This window comes from Barbus barbus (genome assembly GCF_936440315.1).
Source record: "Barbus barbus genome assembly, chromosome: 9".
In the NCBI taxonomy this organism is placed as follows: domain Eukaryota; kingdom Metazoa; phylum Chordata; class Actinopteri; order Cypriniformes; family Cyprinidae; genus Barbus; species Barbus barbus.
The window spans coordinates 21143424-21164034 of NC_136737.1; the positions used below are offsets into that span (position 1 = coordinate 21143424).

At 37.2% G+C, this 20611-nt stretch overlaps 1 protein-coding gene across 1 annotated transcript; it reads left to right on the plus strand.

The window, feature by feature from the left end:
- Positions 1 to 883: 883 nt before the first annotated feature.
- Positions 884 to 18434, plus strand: LOC306874518 (sarcalumenin-like). The gene is made up of 7 exons (XM_079424633.1): positions 884 to 984; positions 10448 to 11431; positions 12832 to 12930; positions 14667 to 14762; positions 14889 to 15005; positions 15090 to 15323; positions 16803 to 18434. The coding sequence occupies exons 1-7, from the start codon at positions 927 to 929 to the stop codon at positions 17606 to 17608; spliced, it is 2394 nt and encodes a 797-aa protein (XP_079280759.1). The 5' UTR covers positions 884 to 926; the 3' UTR covers positions 17609 to 18434.
- The last annotated feature ends 2177 nt before the right edge of the window (positions 18435 to 20611 follow it).

Sequence of the window (20611 nt, forward strand, 5' to 3'; positions counted from 1 at the left end):
ATAGTACAATAAAAAAAAAAGACAACTGTCAATAATAAAAATCCAAATGAAATGATTGTGTAATTTTTCAAGAGCTTTCCTATATGTTGACCGGTAAATTTGGAAAGGAAAAGGCGTTGAGGGAGCAATGCGGATGGATCTTTTTATATAGCAGTTGTTTTCTCTTTGTTATTACATCATAGATCAATTTATGCCCTGTCCCTTCACATTTCCCACTGATTTAGTGGCAAGTTTGTATCGCCAAATTCAGCCATTATAACTCACAATTCTGAGTTTCTCACAATTCAGATTTTTCTTATCAGAATTGTGAGTTATAAACTCGGAATTGCAAGAAAAATAGTCAGAATTGTGAGATGTAAACTTGAAATGAAATTTTCTACTCTTTAATTCCGTGGCTTCCATAGACCGCTACTGTTGGTCTCTGGTTGGTAAGTTGGCTCGTCATCGCTGTTTGCAAACATCCAAATGGTCTATTGGTCTTAAAGCACATTGTATTACCACGTTAAAATGTCCAAAAAACATGGTAATACTTGCATTTTAGTACTTTATTTTTGATAGTTTAAATGTCTAGTCAATAAAAGTCCGCCATCTGTTGGTCACCTGAGGTAGGGTACTAAAATTAAATTCACCACCTTCAGTTTTTTCAAATTAAATTCACCTTTAGTTCTTTGTTTTCAAATTTGGTCCCCCTGAGTGAACAACTGAATCTTCCTCCACAGATTATTAAACCCAGCTACCCAGAAACGGTTACAAATAGGCAAAGGTTAAAGGCCTCCTGATTGGAGAAGGCAGCTGCTCCCAGTGCTGACGCTTGTGCAAATGCTCCGTGAGTGCTGCCCCACCCCCAGACCCTCCGCATGCCCTCTTGCCTCTCTCCAGAAGTATATATAGCCTGAGAGGGGTCCTGGACAGTCCTGGCAGTCAAAATGAGGCTTTTCCTCCCCGTCTGCTGCCTGCTGCCTCTACTGGCACTCGCCATTGCAGGTAAGAAGTTTAAAAACTGGATTCAAACGCAGGTGGACTGCTGAACTAACAGCTGCAGGTGACTACTGCATGTACGCAGCTGAAGTGTGAAGTTAAAGGTTTTAGTAACAGTGATTGGTTATTCGCCTGGGAGTATTAGGCCTCAAGATAATTGTCTGAAGTCCTAGATCAGATTGCTTGTCCTTGGTGGGGATGAGCGTCCCTGCATCTGCCTGCTTGTATTCATAATTTGTGTATGGAGAAGTGTTTTACAGAATATAACCGTTTCTTGGCTTGTTGTTTTTATGAACTTAAACTATTAAGTTAGACAAATTGTTCTTTGATTCCTTCACCAAGAATCATCAAGTGCACTCAAGTATAACATGTTCAGTACAACTGAATTTCAGTTTCTGGATGGCATGTACTGTATGTTTAGTGTCGGCAAAAGTGTTTCTGGGAGTCATTCTCACTGATTTCAGGGCTTGTGTCGACTGAATGAAAAACTGAATGATCTCCTTTCTTATTACTCTGTTGAATATATATATATATATATATATATATAAACTTTTATTTCAGCTATATAACAAATCAAATCTCTTATTTTAATTTTTCATTTAACTTGGTGTAATAAAAACTAAAGCTGGGATAAAAATGAATAAAACTAGGCTATACATTAAAACAAAATTACAACACTAATTAAAATAACAAATAATAAACCATTACAAAAACTTCAATTAAATAAAAACAGTAAAAAATTAAAACATTCAAAAACTATAGTAAATGTCAAATAATTCTAAAATATTAATCATACACCTTAATTACTAACACACTTTTATAGGTCAATGACTGATAAGAGTGTCCACAATAAAGAAAAGAAAAAAACATTTAAAATTCTACTTTAAAATACATACTGATTTCTCGAAATATACTTTTTATATTCATGTCGTTTATATTGGTTTTTTTTATATATACTTTTCAAAGTCATATTTTACAATTACCATGAATTATTATTATTTTAGGGAGTTGCACCGCATGACCTGAACTAACCTTGCCTTGTCATAATTATTTAAAGACATTTATTGACTTTGACACCCATTCATTTTCTATTTTTTTCTATATATTTTTTCTACACATTGGTTGCACCACATGACTTTATCAGTAACGACACATACCTTTGAATTGGAAAATAAGTGCAGACCTTTTGTTGAAATACATAGCTTTTTAGTAGGTAAATAATAAACCATTTCAAAATATTTAATACACTTTCTCTACAGTACATTTCAATTCTTAAATTATATCACAGTGACAAATAGTGAAATTAAGTTAGAAATATAAAAACATGCTCATCACAGAAGAGGGGTATTAAAGTTATTATATGTATAAATTGCATTTTAATTATATTTTTTTAAAAACGGAGAGTCTATTTACACTAAGTGCAAATAGCCCGCCTTGTTGGCAGAGGCTATTTACACTACCTCCGGCCACCAACGTCTGATTAGGATAGTCAACACTGAAAAAAGACGCTAATTTAACAGCAGTTTCAGTGGTGTAGATGATAAAGCGCATGCTTTTTGACTAGTGCTGTCAAACGATTAATCGCATCCAAAATAAAAGTTTTTGTTTACATAATATATGTATGTGTACTGTGTATACAGTGATGTGGAAAAGTGTTGGCCCCCTTCCTGATTTTTTATTTTTTTGCATGTTTGTCACACTTTAATGTTTCAGATCTTCAAACAAATTTAAATATTAATCAAAGATAACACAAGTAAACACAACATGCAGTTTTTAAATGAAGGGTTTTTTTTATGAAGGGAAAACTAAATCCAAACCCACATGGCCCTGTCTGAAAAGGGCCCAGGCCTGATTACTGCCACACCTGTTTGCAATCAAGAAATCAGTTAAATAGGACCTGCCTGACAAAGTGAAGTAGACCAAAAGATCCTCAAAAGCTACACATCATGTTAGATTTAAAGAAATTCAGGAACAAATGAGAAAGAAGGTAATTGAGCTCTATCAGTCTGGAAAAGGTTATAAAGCCATTTCTAAAGCTTTGGGACTCCAGCGAACCACAGCGAGAGCCATTATCCACAAATGACGAAAACATGGAACCGTGGTGAACCTTCCCAGGAGTGGCCGGCCGACCAAAATTACCCCAAGAGTGCAGCGACGACTCATCCAAGAGGTCTCAAAAGACCCCACAACAGCATCTAAAGAACTGCAGGCCTCACTTGCCTCAGTTAAGGTCAGTGTTCATGACTCCACCATAAGAAAGAGACTGGGCAAAAATGGCCTGCATGGCAGAGTTCCAAGACGAAAACCGCTGCTGAGCAAAAAGAACATAAAGGCTCGTCTTAGTTTTTCCAGAAAACATATTGATGATCCCCAAGACATTTGGGAAAATACTCTGTGGACTGACGAGACAAAAGTTGAACTTTTTGGAAGGTGTGTGTCCCATTACATCTGGCGTAAAAGTAACACAGCATTTCAGAAAAAGAACATTATACCAACAGTAAAATATGGTGGTGGTAGTGTGATGGTCTGGGGCTGTTTTGCTGCTTCAGGACCTGGAAGACTTGCTGTGATAAATGGAACCATGAATTCAGCTGTCTACCAAAAAATCCTGAAGGACAATGTCCGGCCATCTGTTCGTGACCTCAAGCTGAAGCGAACTTGGGTTCTGCAGCAGGACAATGATCCAAAACACACCAGCAAATCCACCTCTGAATGGCTGAAGAACAACAAAATGAAGACTTTGGAGTGGCCTAGTCAAAGTCCTGACCTGAATCCTATTGAGATGCTGTGGCATGACCTTGAAAAGGCAGTTCATGCTCGAAAACCCTCCAATGTGGCTGAATTACAACAAATCTGCCAAGATGAGTGGGACACAATTCCTCCACAGCGCTGTAACAGACTCATTGCAAGTTATCGCAATCGCTTGATTGCAGTTGTTGCTGCTAAGGGTGGCCCAACCAGTTATTAGGTTTAGGGGCAAGCACTTTTTCACACAGGACCATTTTTGGATTTTTTTTCCCTTCATAATAAAAAACTTCATTCAAAAATTGCATGTTGTGTTTACTTGTGTTATCTTTGATTAATATTTAAATTTGTTTGATGATCTGAAACATTAAAGTGTGACAAACATGCAAAAAAAATAAAAAATCAGGAAGGGGGCCAACACTTTTTCACACTACTGTATTATGTATATATAAATACAAACGCATGCATGTATGTATTTTGAAAATATTTACATGTATATACATTTATATATTTATATTCTTATATTTTAGATTATAAGTATATTTAATATATGAACATAACATATTTTTCTTACATATATACATGCATGTGTTTGTATTTTTTGTATACATAATTAATATAGTACACATACATATATTATGTAAACAAAAACTTTTATTTTGAATGCGATTAATCGTGATTAATTGTTTGACAGCACTATTTTTGACGCGATCGACCAGAGTTTGAACCCGTCTTTTACCAAACTTTTTTTCTCCCTTTTCAAATCTCATATCGCATCGGAAAGACATTTATTTGCAATAAAAATGAAGGAAATAATTAAAAAGCTGAAAATAAAGTATCGGGTAGGGTTAGGGTAGGTGTAGGGAGGGCTTTATTATCCCAATAAGGTGGTGTCCATTTAATAATTTGAATTAAAATGATGTACTGTTTTATAATGTAATACAATACTGAGGTGCAGATAATTGCTATTTGCAATAAGTAGTATAAATAGAAGAAAATATTGCTGTTTTAACAGTGTAAATAGAATCCATTGCTATTTGCACTTAGTGTAAATAGCCTCTATCGCTAAGAAAATATGCTATTTGCACATTGTTTGCACATCTACAGCAATTAGATTCTATTTACACTTAGTGCAAATAGCCGCTGCCTTAAAAGAAAATACTTATTAATACACATGAAAAACTATATATTTTGCCGCATTCTTGTAATCTTGTATGTATCAGAATTTATTGGCACAAAGGCAGACTGCTGTAGAAAACTAGTTATTATTCTTACAGATTTGAATACTAATTCTTATTCCTTTTTTTTTTTTAATTGCTATTCATTGAATTGATGATAGCTGGAATCCTTTGGTCAAAATTGCAATCAACTGTAAGGGAAACTGTTGGTGGCTTTCTTGTCTCTCAGTAGTCAAAGAAAACCAGTTACACTTGGTGAAATAATCACAGACTGTCGCTTCCTTCTGCTTGCTTTTAAGTATTATCCTTGTCTGTCCTTGCATTGTTCTTGTTCTCTTTCTGCGTCTGTGCTGTCAGGTGGTCAGGCCTAGAGTGCACCATGAAATCAGACACTGTTCGTCGAGCAGTTGCGTGGTCATGCTTCATAGCTCCGCTAACACGCCCCCTTGTACTTTCTATCCACATATACGCTTACAGTCCACAGCTGCTGTCACAACGCTACTGTCTCAATCACTATTTATTTCTGTCTTGCAGGCCTTGTAGGGGCAACCATTATGTTAACAGGACTTAAAGTCTCTGTCCTGCCTTGCTACTGTATGAGGCCTGTTTTAGCACCGGGGCTTTCCCTGTTACAGTCCACTTACACCAGCCAATCGTATGCAGACATTACTGGCAAGCCAGAGTAAACCGTGTTGCTATAGAAACAAATAAACCGTATGCTTACATCAGCAAGTTGTACGTACAGACATTAGGCATATTAAAACACATAGCCATGCATAAACAAATACATGAAACCAAATCAACGCACCCTCCAAAACTTCGTAACTATTTTACATTTTGATAAGTTGGTTGCAAATTTGTTAGTTTTAGGGATGGGCCTTTAAGCTTTATTTTTTTATTTTCTAAAAAATCATATATTTATGTAAATCATATTGTACACATTTATACTAAATCGTCACTTCATACAGTAGTTATGGTTTCTCATGAGATTGGGTTGAACCAAATAGACAAATTGAAATACAAATGGTCAATAAGTAGGCCGTTCATATGGGATACGTCCTGGCTAGGATTTTAATATTGTCTAAAACATCCAAAGTAGTTTGACCAATAACATGCAGGTATTGTACATAATTGACCAATCGTGGCGCTGCATGTGAGAAGGTGAGATCTACAGTGAATGATCAGCAATGCAAATATGCACAGGTGTTTGTTCTTTCATTTGACTTGAAGCTTGAAGCATCGCTGTGCAACGATCAAAAAATACATCAAGGTAGGCGTGAGAGCAATTCGAAAGAATGTCACACAACGGTCTACCTGCACAGTGCATACAGCCAAAACCTGTATAATTTAGGCAATATAGAAACCTGGCAAGGACGCGTCCCGTAAAAATGGCCCGTATGGTCATCCTATCAATAAGCAAATCTGTAAGTACTATTGAAATATAGGAAAAAAATACATACAATGCTGAGATCATTTCAATAATGTAAACAAAAAGTGGTAATATATTTCAGATTTCACAGGTTTGCTATGATGTGATTCACTCGAGAATCAGACTTCACTGGTCAAATAATGATTCGATTAACTAAAAATAACCGGCTCGTAAAAGTCAAGCACTCCAGAGTAAGATTTCATTGGTCAAATTATGACTCGATTTACTAAAAAGAACTAGCTCGTAAGAGGTTAATTTTTTGTTTGATAATCAGAATTCTCTGGTCACGCATTGTATGTTTTTGATTCACTAAGAAGGAAAGGAAAGGAAAGGAAAGGAAAGGAAAGGAAAGGAAAGGAAAGGAAAGGAAAGGAAAGGAAAGGAAAGGAAAGGAAAGGAAAGGAAAGGAAAGGAAATTCCTGCCAGACCTGAGACTCGAACCTGCAACTGCCACGACTGCTACATTGCTCCATTGATGTCTACATTGATTGCACCGTATACACTATATTGCCAAAAGTATTGGGTCACCCCCTTCTAATGAACATGTTTGACTACTTTAGTAATTTCTATGAGTACAAATCTTAATGTTTAAGCATATAATGATATTCTAGGGAATTGCGTGCTTCTAATTTTATAGCAACAGTTTGGACAGGACCCTTTTCTATTCTAACATGACAGTGCCTCTGTGTATAAGACACGGTTCAAAAAGACATGATTGATTGAGTCAGTGTGGAAGAACTTGACTGGTCTGCAGAAAGCCAAGTCCTGATCCCAGCTGAACACCTCTGGTGTGACTTTATATGCAGACCTTGAGCCAAAAACTCATCACCTAACACCACTGACTTGTACAGACACCATAAGGACAAAAGTGTTGGGACACCCCCTTCTTTAGAACAGAAAAAGGCACTAACAAAACTGTGGCAACAAAGATGGAAACATAATTCATGTATCTAAAAATTGTATTTCCATCTCTGTTGCAACAGTTCTGGACGTGTCTAAAATGACTGTACGCTTATGTCCAAGTCATTGGTGTTTGGTGACGAGTTTTTGGCTCAAGGTCTGCATTTAAAGTCACACCAGAGGTGTTCAGCTGGGATCAGGACTTGGCTTTCTGCAGACCATTGAAGTTCTTCCACACTGACTCAATCATTCATGTCTTTTGGAACCGTGCCTTATATTTTGGACTTAGTAATGCAGGGGACATGTTCACACTATTTTGGTGTTTTATCTGCATTGGAAACATAACGACAAATGATGTCATGAAAATCATTCTGTTGTGTTCTTTTTTCCAGAGAGGAAGAGTCCTTAGTTAAAATCTTCGATAAATCACTCGTCAAGACACAACCACATAAGATAATAATGTCATTTTAGTAGATAAAAGCAGAGAAACTCTTCTTAGTGTAGGCTATTTGTGTCATGAAGACCTAGGACTTGGGATCAAGCACCTGTCCGTTTCTGTCCTCACCTCAGAACATGCTGACGAAGGGGGAAGGGGCTGGTCTACGTCACTTAGAACTTACTGGAAAAATGCAGATGATCTTATATTATCAAATATATGGATGGTTGGTTTCATTTTGGGTAATTTACCAGTACTAGTGGTATTGCTTCAACAAGAGACACTGGAATAATAATACACACAAAAATTCTTTCTCCACTGTGACCAAAATCTCCCCAGCCATCGTCTACAAAACAATACCTGTGTGGATAGGGATGGTCCTTAGAATTGCTGCTCTTCCTACCACTACCTAAATCAACATGGTAGAATATGATATGGAACAGAATGGGCTGTTGAACTTATTATAAAATAGTACAACACTCAAGTTCTGTAGCACATCATAACCAGCCTTTCTATTTCAGTGACATTTAAAAAAAGAAGTTGTTAGGTCAAATAAATCAAAGTTTTCCTCATCTGTATCTTCATAAAAGTAATTATTTTACATCATATTAGTGTTGTGACAATTATGTAATCATAATCCTGGACTTTTAAAGACAGCAAGCTAGCAATAAAGAGTAACTCATACCACAGTAACATGGCCTTAGGCCTTCAAAATGACTCATGGTTACGTTGATGACACTCCTGCACTGACTTTGGCCTAAATACAGCTCTCCTGAATGTGTGAGCGTGTGTGTAAGTGTACAAAACATATCGCATTTACACTGACTAGAGCCAATTCAATTCATTAGAGACTTCTAAGGAACGCATAAGCTTGTCAGAGAGCATTTTTACAAGCAAGTGGTCAAATGCCAAAGGTGGAAGAGGTTTATCTGAACTAACTATAGACACTGGTGCCCTCTGCTGTCTGTATGTTGTTGAACTGTTGCGTAAATGTATGGCTAAATCAATTGAGGGTTTGTCATTTGATAGTAATTTAGCATAAAGTCAAAAAAGTGCTTTTGAATGTGCATTGTTTTTACATTTTAATATGGATTCCATTTTGTAGGCCACTGAAATGTCTGTGTACAGAAAACACTTCAATCTGCAAAGATTTTACTGGCAAACTAATTAATAAGTCATTATTTGCTTGAAAGCATAGCTGCACTTTTCAATGGGAGCATTTGACATTAAAACTAGAGGTTGAAATTCGGTACAAAGCCGCCATGCTAACACCTTTATCAGAACTGCCTGCCGCCGCGCCGGAGGACAGTATGAAAAATAAACCTTGCTCTGATGATCCACATGAACAGAAAGGACTTGGCGTTCTCTTCTCCTGCCAGCTCTGCTCCCTATTTCAGGATGTGAATCACATGAAAAGCATTTAGCTCTCATCGAGAGCATTCATCGCCGCATGAATCACAGAGATGGTTCATTGCCACAGACTCACACATTTGTGCCAACAGCAGCTCTACCACCAAGTCGCATTGTTCAAATCCAGCTATTACAGCTACACCATTTTAAATTATGGTTTTGTACATGAGGATAGTAACCATGGTTTTATTTTGTTTATTGAGTGATGTTGTAGATCAGGGGTGCCCAATCCTGTTCCTGCAAAGTTCAGGTCCAACCCTGATCAAACACATGAACCAGCTAGAAGACCTTCATAAACACTTGATAATTACAGACAGTTGTGTTGGAGCAGGATTTGGACCAAACTCTGCAGGAAGGCAGAGCTCCAGGAACAGGAATGTACACTCCTGTTGTAGATGATACTGTCTCCAACACAGAATCCTATATTCTAATGTTATATATCTGCAGTGTGAGATGCTTTTCTTCAGGGATGTTATGTGGAAGCATAGACTGTAAAAAAACACAATTTCCTTCCACTATAGAAAAGTGAAGCCAAAACCTCTCAGTATGCAGGTTATATAACCTCTCAGCAGCGATTCATTTGGAGTCATTCATACATGGGTGTAAACTTCAACCCGCACGTGATAGTGGGACACGTACATTACCCTATGGCGGACAATTTTACTTGTTTTATGTAAAAGGCACTTAAAAGGAAAAAGGAAAAAAAGACTAAATATAGACAATTATATAAGATGCATATTAAGATTTTTTTTATATTTGTACTTGAAATAAGACAAAAATACTTAGTAAGAAAATCTATTTTGCAGCGCGAATGAATGAATAAGGTATTTAAACTTCGCTAACACTATAAAAAGGGGGAGGAGACCGGTTTACCGAAGAAAACCTGCTCCCGACCAGGTTAGGTTCACAGAGTAAGTTACTACGGTAACTGACTCAGAATATAAGTTACCTCTCTTTCAGAAACGGGCTTGACTTACCCTGCTTTCTCGGGTTTGACAAACCTCCCATTTTGAAACCGAAAACCCAGAGTTTCCCTGATTTCAGGGTTAACATACTCAGAGTTTTCACTTAACCTCCTTTCTGAAACGGGCCCCAGGTCATTTTTTGCTGGGTTGCGCTGCGCAGACCGATCGTTGTATGACATCCACGACAGCAGCAAAATTAATTATTTAAACACTATTTTCAAGTATTGGTTTTCGGCTAAATTAAAACTTTCATGGTGTTTTGGTAAAAAATTCATCCAACTTGTGCATAATTATTTTTGTCGCCGTTATGTTGTTATATCAAATATGATTCATTCTTCATTCTGTGTGAATGTGCTGAGTTATATTCCATCACATTTTAGGTAATATTATTGTTTTTCTTCCACAGATGCAGTGGAATCCGAGACTGAGCCGCTTGTGCCATTCCAGCTGAAGTCTGAAGGCAAGCTGTTCAACTGCTGTGATGGCACAGAGGATATAAGCCAGAGCTCCTCCAATGACACTCCTGCACCAAACAGACCTGTGTGCCAACCCTGTAGCACTGGTGCACATATGGACACCACGGCAGAAGATGTCAGCTCTAATGAAGACGAAGAGGTTGTTTCAGAAGAGAAATTTGAAGAGTTGAATCAAGAGGAGACCTCTTCTGAAGATATATTTGAGAAGGAGGCACAGGAAGAAGAGGCAGAAGTTGAATTGGATGAATCTAATGAAGCAGCGGAGGAAGAAGTTCTTGAGGAGGCACGTGAAGATGTGAAGGAGGAGGAGATCTCAGAGGTTGACAGTGATGTAGAGTCACAAATGGTTGTTGAGGAATCTGTGGAAGAAGATGACGAGGAAGATTCTCAGACCGATGAGGAAGTAGCTGAGGAAGAGGAGGTTCTTCAGACTGAAGATGAAGCTGGTGAAGAAGAGGAACTTTCTCAGACTGAAGAGGAGGTAGTTGAGGAAGAGGAGGTTTTTCAGATTCAAGATGAGGCAAGTGAGGACGAGGAGATTTCTCAGACAGAAGACGAGGCAGAGGCGGTTTCTCAGCCTGAAGAGCCAGTGGAAGATGAATCAGAAGAGGTAACAGAGGAAGAAGCTGATGAAGAGGAAGCTGTAACAGAGGAACAAGGAGCTCCTGAGGTTGTGGAAGAAGAGCAATCTGTTGAAGAACCAGAAGCCATTGAAGAAATGGTGGAAACAGAAGCAGCTGAGGAACTAGTCGCAGATGTTGTTGAGGAGGTTGTTGAAGTAGCACAAGAGGAAACAGTGGAGCTTGTGGAACCAACTCCTGAACAGGTTCAAGAAGATGTTTCTGCACCTGTTGAAGAAACAACAGTGGAAGAAGTGTCAGATGATGTACCAGCAACCAAAGCGTCTGCGAAAGGTACAATATGATTCAGTCAGCATAAATGATATTGGACATTTAAAAACAAGATAATTGTCGAATTAGAATCTTTCAGTACATTTGCAAAGATATTTTAGAAAATTCTAGTTCTAGGTTTCACACAATTAATTTCGCACACCTAAACAATGTTAAATGTGATGGCACCTCTACCACTGTTCAGCGAAAATTCATGTGTGATATCCAGTCACTTAAATACGAATCCATGCAATCAGGAATTAAGTGCGAGGGCAGATTTTCCTCATGTTCAATTCGGTCACGTAATTTTGCCATTCGCCAGCAGAATATAAACTGCTTGGTTTAAAAGTGACTTGGTAATGGTAATGTGACTGCTCCTTTATACTAATGTAAAGTCTAATATATATGCTTCAGAATCACCATAAAGCCTCTGGTTAAACTCCATTACAGTGGAAATAACCAGAGGGAAGGAACTATATTGTTGTCTCGTCGCCAGGGAGCAGAGGAGGACACTACTGTAAAAGTCAGTTCCTCGTGCTCCTCCACCTGTTACTTTGGTCGAAGGTGGCACAGGAATAAACCCACCACCAAAATAACCTAACAGAAATAACCCTTGGCACAAGTCCATTGCCATTCATAGCAATATGTTCTCTGGCCTGCATGGGGGACAGTTTTGTAATAGGGAAAAAATGTTTCAGATACTTTTAATAGTACATTGATTGTGTTTGACAGGCTCCAAATAGACGGCTGATGTAGATGTTTCAGTAGGTGGTCCCAACATGAAAGTTTGTGTTTTGGAGGCAGATTGTTTAACATATTATATATGTATGATAGCTTAAAATAATAGAAATAAATAATGGAAAAAATGAAAACCAAACTAAAACAGCAATAAGAAATATAACTGAAATGGCAATCAATAAAAAAACAGAAGTGTATGTCTGTTGGGTAGAACACATCACACTGATGCCAGAATATGGCTGGAAAGCTAGTGTGCCAGCATAAAACCATAACTAGACCATCAGCATTTGTGTTGGTGTAAGATGGTCTTTTTAGCTTTTAGCTGTGCACTAAAATAAACAAGCAACACGTTGAGCTGATGCATTGTTTCCTGTGATTGTGATTCTTGTATAAATACAGATGCAGCTTCTTTCCTCAGAGAGTTCTGTTGATTCCATAACAGATTTCGTAGCTATAAAGAATAAAAATATAGGTCAAATACATAAAAACAAATTAGAAAATATGTCCATAGAATAAAAACCAAAGGGTTATTACCCAGAAAGTAAAATGTAAAGTGCATTTTAAAAATAGTTTAGAAAAAAAAATTAAACCGCAAAATGATTAAAAGCTTGTTTTATGGGTCTTTAATGTTATTGTATGAGCTTCATTTTTTATGCTGATTTTGACTGGCTATTTTTCTCTGGCAGTGGAGAAAACAATCCCCTCAGGTCCTACCACAAGAGATCAGACTCACATTGAAGAGACGCTGCGTCTGGCAGCAGCTGAACCTTCACGGGAATTTGTCGGTGAGTCATATAATGAAAAAAATAAAAAAAATATATACAGGTCCTTTTCAAAAAATTAGCATATTGTGATAAAGTTCATTATTTTCTGTAATGTACTGATAAACATTAGACTTTCATATATTTTAGATTCATTACAACACAACTGAAGTAGTTCAAGGCTTTTATTGTTTTAATATTGATGATTTTGGCATACAGCTCATGAAAACCCAAAATTCCTATCTCAAAAAATTAGCATATTTCATCCGACCAATAAAAGAAAAGTGTTTTTAATACAAAAAAAGTCAACCTTCAAATAATTATGTTCAGTTATGCACTCAATACTTGGTCGGGAATCCTTTTGCAGAAATGACTGCTTCAATGCGGCGTGGCATGGAGGCAATCAGCCTGTGGCACTGCTGAGGTGTTATGGAGGCCCAGGATGCTTCGATAGCGGCCTTAAGCTCATCCAGAGTGTTGGGTCTTGCGTCTCTCAACTTTCTCTTCACAATATCCCACAGATTCTCTATGGGGTTCAGGTCAGGAGAGTTGGCAGGCCAATTGAGCACAGTAATACCATGGTCAGTAAACCATTTACCAGTGTTTTTGGCACTGTGAGCAGGTGCCAGGTCGTGCTGAAAAATGAAATCATCTCCATAAAGCTTTTCAGCAGATGGAAGCATGAAGTGCTCCAAAATCTCCTGATAGCTAGCTGCATTGACCCTGCCCTTGATAAAACACAGTGGACCAACACCAGCATCACTGACTGTGGGTACTTGACACTGGACTTCAGGCATTTTGGCATTTCCCTCTCCCCAGTCTTCCTGCAGACTCTGGCACCTTGATTTCCGAATGACATGCAAAATTTGCTTTCATCCGAAAAAAGTACTTTGGACCACTGAGCAACAGTCCAGTGCTGCTTCTCTGTTCAAAAGTGGCTTGACCTGGGGAATGCGGCACCTGTAGCCCATTTCCTGCACACGCCTGTACACGGTGGCTCTGTATGTTTCTACTCCAGACTCAGTCCACTGCTTCTGCAGGTCCCCCAAGGTCTGGAATCGGTCCTTCTCCACAATCTTCCTCAGGGTCCGGTCACCTCTTCTCGTTGTGCTGCGTTTTCTGCCACACTTTTTCCTTCCCACAGACTTCCCACTGAGGTGCCTTGATACAGCACTCTGGGAACAGCCTATTCGTTCAGAAATTTCTTTATGTGTCTTACCCTCTTGCTTGAGGGTGTCAATGATGGCCTTCTGGACAGCAGTCAGGTCGGCAGTCTTACCCATGATTGCGGTTTTGAGTAATGAACCAGGCTGGGAGTTTTTAAAAGCCTCAGGAATCTTTTGCAGGTGTTTAGAGTTAATTAGTTGATTCAGATGATTAGGTTAATAGCTCGTTTAGAGAACCTTTTCATGATATGCTAATTTTTTGAGATAGGAATTTTGGGTTTTCATGAGCTGTATGCCAAAATCATCAATATTAAAACAATAAAAGGCTTGAACTACTTCAGTTGTGTTGTAATGAATCTAAAATATATGAAAGTCTAATGTTTATCAGTACATTACAGAAAATAATGAACTTTATCACAATATGCTAATTTTTTGAAAAGGACCTGTATATATATAAGTACTACAGAATGTACCATATGAGGTGCGTTATTTAATTAATCAGTCACATTTTAGCTTGACCAAAATCTCCAAATGATAAATGGGGATCTTGAAGTGGCAGAATGATCAGAATTTCATTAACTCTACATTTTGTAGATGCTCTGAAGAAGCTGCAGCATGTCTACAACACTGCAATTAAACCCATGGACAAGGCTTACAAATACAATGAGCTCCGGCAGCATGAAGTGTCAGGTAAAGTCTTTGGATATTGGATTTAGTTTTACAACATCACTCCAGACTACTGCTCTTCTACCATGAAACGGATCTAAATGAACCCCTATTCTCAGTTAAACTCTGTCTTTTCTTCACATTATTCAGATGCAGAGATCACATCTAAGCCCATGGTCTTGTTCCTGGGTCCTTGGAGTGTTGGCAAGTCTTCCATGATTAATTATCTTCTGGGTCTCGATGATACTTCACAACAGCTTTACACTGGTAACTCATCAATCTTCAAATCAATGATTGTAAAATGAAATTTAGTCCTTTGTTCCTTCATCTCGTTCTCTTTTGCTTTCTCAGGCGCTGAGCCCACAACCTCAGAATATACTGTACTGATGCACGGTGAGAAGTTTCGCACCATTGAGGGCATTGTCATGGCGGCAGACAGCTCCCGCTCTTTCTCACCCCTGGAGAAGTTTGGTCAGGGGTTTCTGGAAAAGCTGGTGGGAATCGAGATGCCGCACAAACTCCTGGAGCGCGTCACCTTTGTCGACACACCTGGAATCATCGAGAACCGCAAACAACAAGAGAGAGGTGAGAATTCAGTGCTCACAAAGACTTTGTTCGAGTTTGGTATGTACAAGAGGACAATCAGACAACATGAAGTTCTGAACCTGAATTCAATATAGATACACAATCTAGTTGATCAGATTACTTCTAATGCTCCACAGTTCCATTAAAGATTCTTTTATGACATTTAAGGAACAAATACTTGGAAAAGGAAATTACATTTCATTTTAGTAATACTTTAATTTATTATTTATTCATTTAACTATGTATTTACTATTAACTAGTTGCTTATTAACATGCACATTATAAAGCACATATTCTGAACGACCATATTCTATATCTCTAATCCTACCCAATACCTAAACTTCACAACTACCTTACTAACTATTAATAAGCAGTAATTAGGAATTTAAGGCAAAAGGTGTAGTTAATAGTTAATTGTGAAAATTGGACCTTAAAATAAAGTGTGACCCAAATTCTGAATAAAAATGCATTCATAACAATTCTTGCAAAAAGTATGTGTACACAGACATTTGAATGACTTTTCAGAATTTAAATGCAATCCAATAATTGGCTTTAACTCTATTAAACTCTAGTAAATATACACTACCCTTGAAAAGTCCAGCATTCAGCAAGGATGCATCAAATTGATAAAAAATGAAAGACATTGACAATATTACAGAAGTTTCTATTTCAAATACATTCTTTCCTTTTGAACTTTCTATCAGAGAATTCTGAAAAATGCACCACAGTTTACAAAAATATTAAGCAGCGCAACTGCTTTCAATACTGATAATAATAAAAAGTGTATCTTAAGCAGTAGTTCATTATATTTTAATGATTTCGGAAAAATCATGCAACACTGAAGCCTGGAGTAACGATGCTGAAAAATCAACTTTACCATCAGAGTATTAAATACATTTCAAAATATATTAAAATCGAAAAAAGCTATTTTAAATTGTACTAATATTTCACATTATTACCGTTTTTACTACATATCTGATCAAATAAATGCAGCCTTGGTTAAAAAATCTGACCGACCCCAAACTTGAACGGTAGTGTATGTCATAAATGTTTTGATAATCTTTGATAAATAAAACACATAAGGTAGGCTTGTATCTACACATTGTTATATAAACAACCAGTCAGTAGTTAGATTGTGTGTTTGACTCAATAGAAAGAATCAACTTAGTAGTCATTTTTTTGAGAATCAGACTACACTTATTGCGCTAAATTTTAAATTCACTAAAAACCAGCTCACATTAATCATTCGCTCACCGGTCATGCTGTTTGTTTTACTCCATATATTCACTAGCGGTGCTGTAGCACCACAGAATAAGCAGTTTTTTAGTATTTTAGTACAGTATTCTCCAACCATTGGCAGAAGAAACCAGAAGGCACCAGTTCTGAATAAAAAATCAGTTTCAACTGTAACATGAGTACTAATACTTAGTATAACTAAGTGTACAATTACAAATTTAAAACTCTCTTGTTGTCCTTTAGGGTACCCCTACAGTGAAGTGTGCCAGTGGTTTATCGACCGTGCTGATCTCATCTTCCTGGTGTTTGACCCAACCAAACTGGATGTCGGTTTAGAACTTGAAATGCTGTTCAGACAGATGAAGGGACGCGAGTCACAGATCCGTATCATCCTCAACAAGGCTGACAGTCTATCAACCCAGGACCTAATGCGTGTGTACGGTGCCCTCTTCTGGAGTATGGCACCCTTGATTAACGTGACAGAACCACCACGTGTCTACGTGAGCTCATTTTGGCCACAGGATTATGCTCCTGACACCAACAGAGATCTTTTTAAACGTGAGGAGATCTCTCTGCTGGAGGACCTAAATCAGGTAATCGAGAACCGGCTGGAAAACAAAATCGCCTTCATTCGGCAGCACGGCATCCGCGTGCGCATCCATGCCCTCCTGGTCGACCGCTACCTGCAGACGTATTACGAGAAGCTGGGCTGGTTTAGTGACCCACATGAGGTTTTCAACGACATTGTCAGTGACCCTGACAAATTCTACATCTTCAAGTCCATTCTGGCCAAGACCAATGTGAGTAAATTCGACTTGCCAGAACCGGAGGCGTACCGGGACTTCTTTGGAGTCAATCCTCCCAGCAGCTTTAAGCTCCTCTCCTCATACTGCAGCTGGTCAGGAGGATGCCTGCTGGAGAAGATCGAGAAGGCCATCACAGATGACTTGCCAGCTTTGCTCAGCAGTCTGGCAGAGAAACGGGAAGCCAAGGCAGAAGTGGCTGCAGAAACCAAAGAGAAACCCCAAAACCGTTGGAGGAGACAGTAACAGAAGAATGGTGGGAGATGTGGGAGGTATGGAAGAGTGGCACCAAAGCAATAAATGAGAGTATAAGTGACGCTTAGATGAGATTCACATCAATGGAAAGCCAGTTAAACACAGTATGTACAGAGACTCTTACCACTCTGTATGAAACCGGCCTGAACGGTGGGATTCGGTGTCCTATTTTTTTTTCTTTTCCGTTATTCTTTTTCTCCCTTGTTCTAATTTAACTCAGCTAGCAAACATTTTACTTATTTATACTATGTTCAAAATAAATAACCTGTCATAATCTTATTTATTTATTGTTTGAATGTCGTTTTAAAAGTGTGAATTATGGAAGCTTGTTTGGAATACAAATAAAATGGTAATTCCGACTTTTTATCTCATAACTTTTTTTCTTGCAATTCTGAGAAAGTCAAGAGTGCAAGATATAAACCTGCAATTCTGAGAAAAAGTCAGAATTCTGAGTTTATATATGTCAATTTGTTCTGAATTGTGAGTGTATATAGCTCTGAATTGTGAGATCAAATGTCGCAGTTACCTTTTTTTCTTCTCCCCTTGTTGGAAACCATAGTGAATTTGCCATATGTGGTAAAACGGTTATCTTCATTACTTCTGTTCCACTTGTACATATTGATCATATTCCTTTGTACAATTTACTGGTGTATGAGTTGTTGGTAAATGAAATGAGTTGTTGTTGTTGTTGCATTTGCTCACATTACTGCATGTTTCAACTGTGGTGACATTAAATTGCTTTTCTGGCTGTTGAGTTCTGCAATATGGAAATTACACATTAAACTGGATATTTAAATCAATAAAAACACATTTAGATAAAATAAATAAGTGGGTGAATTTATTTGATAAATAATATGGCAAGAGGTAATGATTTTGCAGCTGCGATTGATTCACTTCAACATAAGAGGGTCCAAAATATCCACAAGATGGCGTAGCATATCATTAAACTCATTGCAATAAGAATACTGGACACAGTTTAATGAAGTAACCTTTGGTCTCATAAAAGATATGATTTATCTGTTTATCTATTTTGATGGCAGCAATCTATGCATTATAAAATACCATTTCAAGCAGGGCAATTTGTGTAAAACATTTATTTTATAGAGCTGCACCACATAAAAACTCACTTCTCTTAAGTATTTATGATCCCTCGAAGGGTTAGAAGTGTGAATGTTGAAATATCTGCAATAAGGCAATAATACAACTGATAAGAGTGTCGCACTAAATGCTGTGTAGCTAGTTATACTCTTGTTTGTTTAATAATCCACAGCTTGTGAGACCACAAGTGGACACTAAGAAATAAAAGCCAGACAATGCATGACGACTCCACAGGCTGGTGTCAGTCAAATTCCTGAACGCACTCTTGTGTCATAACCTTTCCCGTCTGACACAACACGACGTCTTAGAAACGGGACGTGATGAACATCTGACACAGGAAGCGCCGGATGATTGTCACTTGGATGTGACTTATTTGATAGATCAAAGGTCAAGACACACCCAGAATCTCAGGTATGTTCCTAGATGAGGAACACTTGCACACTCATGTTCACCTAAATGGGAACATACCATTCAACAATTCACACTTATATTGGATTTAAATAAAGTGAATTATTAAATACCACAGACTAAGAATAGAAAACAAAAAGAAACGTTTCTTTTGAAAGACAGTGTTTCTGCTACCCCCACAACCCCCCCCCCCCAATGAATTTTCATATTTCCGTGACTTTTCATAATTACTTGATAGTGATTTTTAAATAGAAATTGACATGATCTCCACTTACAAACAGAAATTACTATTCAGTAAAATATTCTATGGTTTGCAATAATCAAAGTATTCATATTCATTATTAGAATTTCCATTACTTTTTAAACATTTTATTCTTTTATGTGACTTTTCCAGGCCTGCAAATGACAAAATATTAATTTATTAAATTCCATATAACTGCAGGTTATATATATATATATATATATATATATATATAAGAATATTTTATATATAATTTATATATAAAGTATAAAAGAATAAAATCTTTAACAAGTACAAATGAATGAAAATTCTAATGAAGATGATACACACACACACACACACACACACACACTATATTGCCAAAAGTATTGACACCCCCTTCTAATGAACATGTTTGACTACTTTAGTAATTTCTATGAGTACAAATCTTAATGTTGAAGCATATAATGATATTCTAGGGAATTGTGTGCTTCTAATGTTATAGCAACAGTTTGGACAGAACCCTTTTCTATTCTAACATGACAATGTCTCTGTGTATAAGACATGGTTCAAAAAGACATGATTGATTCAGTCAGTGTGGAAGAACTTGACTGGTCTGCAGAAACCAAGTCCTGATCCCAGCTGAACACCTCTGGTGTGACTTTATATGCAGACCTTGAGCCAAAAACTCATCACCAAACACCAATGACTTGTACATAAGCGTACTGTCATTTAAAACTGTTGCAACAGAGATGGAAATACAATTTTTAGATACATGAATTATGTTTCCATCTTTGTTGCCACAGTTTTGTTAGTGTCTTTTTCTGTTCTAAAGAAGGGGGTGTCCCAACACTTTTGTCCATATAGTGTCTATACAAGTCATTGGTGTTTGGTGATGAGTTTTTGGCTCAAGGTCTGCATCCATCAGTGCTGTCAAAAGATTAATTGCATCCAAAATAAAAGTTTATTTATATAATGTGTGTACTGTGTATATTTATTATGTACATATAAATACAAGCACATGCATGCATATATTTAAGAAAAATATGTTGCTTTTTATATTAAATATATTTATATATAATATAAAATATAATAATATAAATATATAAATGTATATATATGTAAATATTTTCAAAATATATACTGAATGTGTGTGTGTTTATATACATAAATGAACACAGTACACATACATATATTATGTAAACAATTTTTTTTATTTTGGATGCAATTAATCGTTTGACAGCACAGAGATATATGTATGTGTATAT

Coding starts and splice junctions, on each gene's coding strand:
- LOC306874518 (XM_079424633.1), top strand. CDS start 927: ATGAGGCTTTTCCTCCCCGTCTGCTGCCTGCTGCCTCTACTGGCACTC. Junction 985..10,447: donor ACTGGCACTCGCCATTGCAG/GTAAGAAGTTTA, acceptor TTTCTTCCACAG/ATGCAGTGGAATCCGAGACT. Junction 11,432..12,831: donor AACCAAAGCGTCTGCGAAAG/GTACAATATGAT, acceptor TTTCTCTGGCAG/TGGAGAAAACAATCCCCTCA.